We start from the raw sequence: 9,126 nt of genomic DNA, 5'->3' as shown, positions 1-9,126 counted from the left end.
TGAAAGGTGAACTGATTGGTAAATAACGCAGTTAGGTGACACTTTGTGAGATCTTACCCCTCAGACAACTGGACAGTAAAAGAAGAGGCAGCAAACTGATAAGCTCATCTCTATCACCCTGCTGTAAATCCAGGTACAGGAACTGCTTGCATTAAAAAAAAAAGAAAGACAAATCTGGATAGCCTAATGAATACAGAACTGCATTATGTGCCTTCTATATCAGACTGGAGTTGAGCTTTAATCCAAGAGCACAGAACCACACACAGTAGTAGTAAAGGATGATGTATTTATTTCCAAACACTATAATACATAGCTACACAGATATTTGTCTGGCAGACATAAAGATCTATATACTACATCTTGTATTTTTAAAACAAACGTGGGTAAAACCCCTCCATATAGATATTTCCACAGAATGGTGATTCAGGTAAAAAAGGTGAATTCCTCAGACATCTTTATTTCATAGCAAGTGCTATTCACCACACAGATGGACTTGCATGGTTATATTAAAATGAAATGTAGAGTTTACTAAATGATGGGCTCTGTGACATGAGTAATTCTTGATTGTAGTGCGTATGAGAGGGTTTCCTGCCCATGACAGACACAGATTTGCAATCTAGCAGCACATAACATAGACAAAAAAATAAATGGCAAGATCATTGAGAGACGTGGCCTGCATAGGCCAAGGAAAAACATATAACACAAAAAGTCTAAGACATGAGTGACTGGGTCTGTCTATTCTCAGCAGCCATCAAACACAGTACAATATGCTTTAAGCGCCACCTACTGGCTTAAAAACAGAATACAATAATAGAAATGCAATTTTCAGGTTTCCTTTGGGTAAAAAGATTTTAAGATGTTTGGGGGTTTGGAACCAGTCATGCAGCAGAACAATCAAGAATGGGCCACAAAGCAAAGCTCTCATACTATCCACATATAAAAACTGCTCTGATAATGCTATCCTGTGCGTAAGCATGCACACACTGATAATGATAATTCCAAAGTGGAAGTTTTACACAGAATCTATAACAAAACAGTCCCTAGAGCCCTCTGAGATGCACATAACAGACAATTCCCCATCAAAATCATGCTAGGGTTTAGATGGGGGTTCTATACTCATCCATTGCTCAGATGAAGTTGGATATATTTGTTAACATTTAAAATAATCGTGACAAACTGCTTCATTAAAATAATGTCAGGATTGAGATTTGTAAAATAAATCTGTATTTGTACAAGCCGGACATTTATATAAGGATCCAGCCACTGGACACTACACCAAAACTGTCTTATCAGCCACTGGATGACCATTGCTAACCTCCATGTGAAAATGTTACTTCTCTGGCTAGTTTGGTTCAAATAATTTAAGTCACTGACCCTTAATGGTTTCTACTGCTGGCCTACCATACACGCTCCAGGACTGAGACTTTAGACATTGAAGCCACTTGGATAACCGGACGAGCAGGAAAGTAGCATTTTTAGAAGACATCAGCAAATGTAGGTTGTTAGGATATTCACAGAGTGGCTTTTTAGATTTCCTGGGGATGCCGAGCAGTGATAATATTAAACCAGCCCTCTAAAGTCTATTTAAAAACTAAAGCAATTACAAAGCCAGATGATGCATAGAGCAGAATAAACTATTTGGAAGTCCAGCTGCAAGGTAGTGACACTTTTCTTGTCCACATGAGTTGACCTTAAAGTGCAGCTCCAGCCAAAACTCTTTACTGCATCCACTGGGAAGCAACATTTAAAGTAGTTTTAGCTCCCTTCATCCCAGTAGGTACATGGTAAAGACCTAAAGTAAGAAAAATACTTTAGATTTCCCATGTTTTTTTTTAAACAGATAATAAGGTCTTTTTTTTACTACGGGGTGCTAAATAAAGGAAAATTGTTACATAAATTAAATCGTAACAGGAGATAATTACCCTTCTGCTGACCAATATCTCACAAATACACCTGGCTGCAGATCTCACTTCAAGCATGACATCACTTTAAACCAAACTACAGTGAAAGTTTAATTATGGGTTTAGAAAAGGGAACAGTGTGTCACCAGGTTAAAAAATAAAAAGATTTTTCCAAAAAGGAAAAACACAATAAAAACAGAGCTTTCCCCAGCTCCTTTTAAAACCTTAACATGTAGCCAAAATAAATTAGTCGGAGCTGGACGAATTTTAACCTAGTTAAAAATAACCACATAATGATCATTAAAATCGTTCTTTGGAAAGATCTAGGGAGGGGAGGGGAATTAAAACACAGAAAAATACCAAAGGTAAGTCTGGTGAGACTGCAACTTATTGCTGAGAATTTGAGATGCTGATCATGAAGAACGGACACGATGGTGGTATCTTAAACCATCCTCATAGGAGGGGTCTTCATAGCAGGCTGCAAACCGCAACAACCAACCCTGATCATTAGTGAGTTCACTGAAAGGTGATTTGTTGAAGAAACTGAGCACCATGAGAGACCATATACTCAAATGTAAATTTCTGTCACTAGTGCGACTGGGGCAGAAAATATACAAAAAAAAAAAAAAAAGTACTTAAAATATTTTACCCTTCCTGGAAAATGGTGCTTCATGTGATCTCTGCAGAAACCACAAAGGCTGGTCCGAACATTTAGCAGAGATCATGTGATCAAGTGCCTAAACTTTTGGTAATGTGACTAAAACCCATGAAGCAGCGTATTTCAGTCCTTTTCCTTACAATGTTTATGTAACAATTTTGAGCATAGACCTGATTTAAATGGAAAAGGCGTATAAGAACAATATATACAACCAGCATTACCAAACTAGTGGCAAGCTTCAGGCAGCTTTGTTCAATTCTTTGGATACGGATTATGATAGGAGTGCTGACAGTCACTAAGTAAGCTGCTAGCAGGTTTTAGAACCTTTGAAGTTCACACAGAAGAGGAGAGCACTGGCTGCTAGGGAAGTAGGGGGATGAGGGATACATTAGTTAAAGCTGCTTTTTAATGGTAACATGGGTAAATATCAGAATTTTATCCTTACAGCGTGAGGGTAACCCACAGAAAGTTTTAAAAGTGCCTAAAGTTCAGCTTTAACAGAACTATAGAAAATGAGTGAAAAGCTTACAGGCCTGCACTGTACTTACTGTTCTTATACAAGCTCAAGCCCATGGAAAACAAGGCCTAACCGAGTGCTTAATAACTAATACCATTACTACCAAGCTCTCGGAATAAGTTGTGACTGCTACAATTGCCTGTCATATCTGGCATTACATGTCTCTCTATACAAACCATTGCCATTTTGTGGATGGAATGAAAAGTATAAAGAACTTTATACAGTAAGGGGGTCCTGCAATGTTTACAAAAGGGCTATATGAGAGGTAACAACCCATCTTTATCACATCAGCAAGAAGGTCCATGTAAATATAAGGTTTGTTTATATCTGGAAAATCACGTTTTAAAAAAAGTGGTGGTCTCTATTAAGTTTCAAAGGACAATGTACACAAAGCAGTAGCCATACACTGCTGATCTGACTGCATCTGATTGGCTGCTATGAGTTACCGTTCTCTGTACACTGTTAGCGCAGTACTTTTTATATAAACCCAGTTGTGTTTGAAGATTGATGCTCTTTACTATTTTATACAAAAGTATATGAGAGAACACCAAGCCCAAAATGTAATGCCATGTGGGTTTGCTATAAACAATTATATAAGATGATAAAATCAGGAAGGCAGTCCTGCATTTTGTGGAAGTGGTAAGAGATGGTCCATATGATGATCCTCTTGCTGACACTTTATTGTGAAGGTTAACAATCTGTTTGCAGAGCACTTCTCACTTCCTTATGGCAAGTCCAAGGCGCTATATATGAATGGCACATGCCTGCGATACATAAACAAAGTAAGAGGCCATGTTTCTCCCATCAGATTTATCCATGCAGAGTGCACACTGTCCATATATAAAAGACCATCATCCTTTCTGTTGATGAGAAGGTGATATGGCACAGGTTTTGTGGCTTAGCTGAAGCCACACTATCTCTATTTACAAGTTCATTGGTTTCAATAAAAGCTGGTTAAAGTCCTATTGTCTCTGTGGCTATGCGTCCAGCTGTTTGCTGCTTTCCGACTTCTGGTCTAGGCGACTTCGATTGTTTTTTACCATGTAGATAAAGTAGGCCAGAGTTTCCTTCTCATTCACAGGAATGTTCCGGAAATGCCGACTCACAGTCTGTGTGACAAAAAAAGGAGGAGGAAGATTAATAAGAATAATGAAGATGTTGTATGAATAAAATGCCTAGTACTCAACACAGATTGAGATTTTTTCCCCCTTCTTACACATTACAATGATCCCTCAATTATTAACCCCTTCTGTGCTGCTATGCTATGTTGCTGCCCTGAAAAATACTTTCTGTACCCATATACATGTCAGGTTAGTGACAGGACAATGAACTAGACAACTCCTGATGATCTGCATACACATAACCTAACATCATATGGAATTGTTTTGGAGGATTTGAATTTAAATTAAGCAGAACAGAGGCAGGAATTTTAATAATATAGGCTATTTCTGCAGTGTCTCACATTGATAAATAGGTCAATAACTGCTTGTATGAAGATATAAAAATTGCAGTGAATTGGAAAGAAGTCCACAGTTTGATTACTGCATATGACAGTGCTGTATTGTTGCTGCATGCACCTGAAATGGCTGTCACTGTGCTATCTGAAATATTACCTGAATTTATTTTGACCCTCACACACAGAGGTGGAACATTTGGATGCTTCAGATGTTGCAATAAATACATGCAGCCAAGTTCTGGTGGAGTTTGAGAACCATTTACCTGGAGTAAAAGCACTTGGTGTTTAAATAGCCAGGTTCAGGTCAAAAAGGTCAAAAAACCAATTGTGAACCTTTATGGACAACAAACAAACTCATAACAAACTGACACAGGCTTTCCAAGCTCTTCTGGGTGGGAATGTAAACTTTTCCCTACTAGTTTGTAGCAGCAGTTGAGGCTTTTGCAAAAGAAAATAGATAACACTTTGTATTTGTATTGTCTCCTAATGAGATGTCACCCAACATATACAGTATAGATGTGTACACATCCCTGGTAAAATGCCAGTTTTTTGTGATTTAAAAAAAATGACACCACAATAAATCATTTCAAAACGTTTTCAACCTTTAATGTGAACTATAACCTGTACAATTCAATTTAAAAACAAACCAAAAAATATCAAAAAATGTACAATAAACAGGTTGCACAAGTATGCACACCCTTATATTAATACTTTATTGCTTTGAATGTATGCTTGGTGTCAGTGTCATGTGGAACTGTTTATAATTCCCTCCAACCTGACTAAAGCTTCAATTCCAGCTGAAGAAAACCACCCCAAAACATGATACTGCCACCACCAAGCTTCACTGATGTCTGGACTATGCCTAAGGTTGCAAGGCAGGAGCCTTAAAGACCAGAAGAGGGCTGTGCACAAGCTATGCCTGGACAGACTTCTTTTGCAAAGAAGAGGAGGCAAATATTGTCAAGTCAAGATGTGCCATGCTGATAGACTCCTACCCAAGAAGAATGAATGCTTTAATTAAATCCAAGGGTGCTTTAAAAAAGTATTAGTATAAGGATGTGCACAATTATGCAACCAGCTTATTGTACATTTTTTTAGTTTTTAGATGTGTCACATCACAAAAAAGTGGCATTGTAGGAGTGTGTACACTTTTTATATCCATTGTATATGCAATCCAAGGAATTGTATAAAGGAACTGCAAAGTTGGTGCAGCTTCCCATTTCATTGAAAATCTTGGCACTGACTTTTTTTTTTTTAATAGATTTTTCAAGAATTTCAATAGTATGCCGTTAAGATGATCTTTTATGGGCAGCATCAGACCTGCCTCTATATCAGACGATTCTGCGTAGGTTCCCACAGGTAATGCCTTGCCAGATGCTCAAACACTTGAATCACAGTGCTGGTTCAGAAAGAACCATCATCTGAAGATTGACTGCTAGCAGTAAAGAGCATTACTATTACCATTACCTGACACCCCGATTCATTTCATTTTTGTAGTGGTTCCTGAAATTAGGAAGTGGTAAAAACACAGCAACTTCACTGCAGGTGTGAACCTAGCCTTAAGGAAAACTCCACGCAAACACCTCACTACACTATAGTTTAATTACATGGATGATTATAGTATAAAAAAGGTAAATCTGGGATTGAGTGGTTATAAAGATCATTAGGTATCAGAACTGTACCTCTGCAAGCTGTGCTTTGTTGAGCCCAGGGCGCGTTTGCAGCTTGTAATGCCTCTTGTATCTGCGCAGAGTGTTCACTTGCAACTGAAAAAGATCAACCTGCAGGGAGATACAAACCCTGATTAGCAGAAAAAGCAGAATGTGTTATCCAGCCATCAAGCAATATCATTGACGTAAGTGGAAATGGCTGAAACTGTGCACTAATATAAATCCTTTGTGTGTGTTTTCTGCCCATGATCTGCCAAAAATTCACAGCTGCTTTTTTGGTAGAATACATTTTAACCAAAAAAATTAAAATAAAATTGTAAACAAAATGAATGTCATGACATGCTGACCTCTGGCACATCTGTTTCATGTTCCGGGGAGTCTCCTCCATCATCACTGGTTTTCCTCTTCCTTTTATTCCGAACACTTTGAATAAAATTTTTGTGAAAGTCACAGATGTAAAGATGTCGAACCTGAAGAAGAAAGAAGTCATAAATGAAGTGGAAATTACTGAAGAACGAAGTGTCGTCTTTCTGTTTAGAGGATGAGGGGGTAATTAGGATATCCACATCACTGCCTGCCGTGACATTTTCTATTGGTTGTCAGGAGGCCGGAACCTCTCAGAAATATTAACAAGAGTCTGTATTGGTAACCTCATTGCAAGGTTGTTGCCTAGAACTAGCTGGTAGCATTGCGTTAGTATTTAGGCAGCACAAGCAGGTAAGAATATACAATGAGGTTTGCCAATATCATTTCCTATTTGAACTGTGGGGAGTTTACTTTATATCAACAAAAATAGAGTTTTCATGCAGAGACCTCTGTCAGAAATGAATAATGCAATTCTGAGTGGAGGGCAACATTATAAGTAGTGCTTCACAATGCACTCAGCAGAGTTGGCCTTCTTTGTTTGTACTACTTGCCTGCAATTACTTTAACAGGACAGAAGAGAACATAAAAGACTGAACATTTGCTCAGTTCATTTAGGTTAAGTGTAAAAGTACAGAGAATACGCTTAGCTGTATCAGAATTAAAAAATCTGTACAGATCAGGGTCTAGTATATTTATTGTATACCAATGTAGGCAGAAGGCTTAAAGGTTATGGCACCATTCATGATGACTGCATATAAGAGCAAAGGGCCACGGTGTTAAAAATAAAATTGCGCAAAAGTAGATAACACGTCATTTTGACATTCACCAGAAAGCTTAAAACGTGTTGGTTTCCAGCTGTGAACACAAATAGCATACTTTGTCTAGGCCCAGTATATAATAACACATGATAATATACAGGATGGGAGTAGAGCTTTCCCATTCACCTGTAAGGCTACATACACACCTGCAATATTTGTCGTTGGAAAGGATCTTTCACAAAAGGACTGCAAGATGCATGAACGAGTGGTGTACATACAACACCATTCTGCTCTATAGAGAGGTGAGGGGGAGAACGATGGAGCAGCACCCCACTGCACTTTATCCCCCTTCACTTCCATTGTTCATCATCCATCATCCGTGGATCCGCCAGGAGGGTCGTTCGTACGATGGGCGCTGTACACACGCCAGATTATCGCCCGATATCGGCCCTGAGCTGATTATCGGACGAAAACCATTGGACGTGTGTACGTAGCTTAAGCCCTTTCCTATCATGTAATACAGATTTATGGAGGTAGGAGTTAGATTGCACCTGCTGTTCCTGGCTGTAATATAACTTAGAACCGTCCATCACATCTACAGAACTGAAGTGTGCACAACTCTATTCACTGATACTCTCTCATGTGATTGAGCCTGAAAGTGCCTAAAGCCATACTGACCACAGTCCTGATTCTTTTACTGGTGTGCTGGCAGAGTAGCAGAATAAAACCATAAAGAGGTGTGGATCCTTTACCCAGTAACCATGCATTACATGAGCAGTAAATCACGTGTCCTTACATTAATTGTAAGACAATGACAGTTTATAAATAGAACAGTAAACAAAACACACATCATGTGATCTATTAAACAACTGCAATATAGACAGTACAAAGCTGCATAGTACAGCACACAGCATATGTTATACATGACATTGACACTCATGTCTGGGCAAAACAGCATGCATAGATCACACACAAACACTCCAACTCAGTGCCTGGTGTGTAATACAATAAACATACACACTGGTAATAACAGCAAGCAGCACATGGAAGGACGTTCCATTTATTGATATTTATTTGGTTACTTTTTGGTAGCATGCCAAGATAAAACCATGACACATTTCAGCCAAGCTCAGTGGTTTTTGAGTCATTGCCTTTCAAAACACCCAGAAAAATTGCACAAGTTTATTTTATTAAAGTTGCAATAGCTTAGCTCCACATAGAAGTGTGGGATTAGATTTATTATAAAGCATCTTGGAGAATTTCAAATAAACTGCAAATCAATGGGGTTTATTCTGAAAGTTTTTCTAGAAACCAAATTTAAAGTATATAATCCAAATTTCTCAGTTTTTTTTGTAAAAAAAAAAAAAAATCCTCATGCCCCTATGACAACCACCAATGCTGCCTGTACACTGTTAACATGTGTTGTGTATCCTGCAGAATTTCCATACATAATCTGGGATATTCTTGAAACAAATGAAATTGACAATTGGTTGGGAAAGCATTATGCAGCTCTAAATAAAGTTTTGGAAAAAAATGCATAACTAACCCTACTATCCCAACTAAGAGCCAAGATATATCAAATGAAACCTGGCGTATGTGATTTGAGTGAGATTTTGGCTATGTTCAGATTGGAGGTGAGGTTGTGGTGCAGTTACCTCCTCCTTATATTGCTGAATTGGAGAAAATGTTACATGTTGCCACGTACCAGTGACAGCACAAGAGAATGCATGGGTCTGGCAGTGACAGCACAAGAGAATGCATGGGTCTGGCAGTGACAGCACAAGAGAATGCATGGGTCTG

The 9,126-nt window shown here is 38.4% G+C and overlaps 1 protein-coding gene across 1 annotated transcript in view; it reads right to left on the bottom strand.

Annotated features, from left to right (window-relative positions):
• Nucleotides 1-269: 269 nt before the first annotated feature.
• SAP30L (SAP30 like) overlaps nt 270-9,126 on the bottom strand; it is a 10,532-nt gene continuing 1,675 nt past the window's right edge. The window contains exons 2-4 of the mRNA XM_072400472.1: nt 6,550-6,672; nt 6,215-6,313; nt 270-4,185 (exon numbers count right to left, since the gene is read on the bottom strand). Coding sequence (XP_072256573.1) covers nt 4,054-4,185; nt 6,215-6,313; nt 6,550-6,672 — 354 coding nt within the window. The 3' untranslated portion in view covers nt 270-4,053. The remainder of the gene's footprint in view (nt 4,186-6,214; nt 6,314-6,549; nt 6,673-9,126) is intronic.

The sequence above is a fragment of the Pyxicephalus adspersus genome, chromosome 2 (genome assembly GCF_032062135.1).
Source record: "Pyxicephalus adspersus chromosome 2, UCB_Pads_2.0, whole genome shotgun sequence".
NCBI lineage: Eukaryota > Metazoa > Chordata > Amphibia > Anura > Pyxicephalidae > Pyxicephalus > Pyxicephalus adspersus.
The sequence above is the reverse complement of the archived record's forward strand: the minus strand, read 5'-3'. Positions and strand labels throughout refer to the sequence as shown.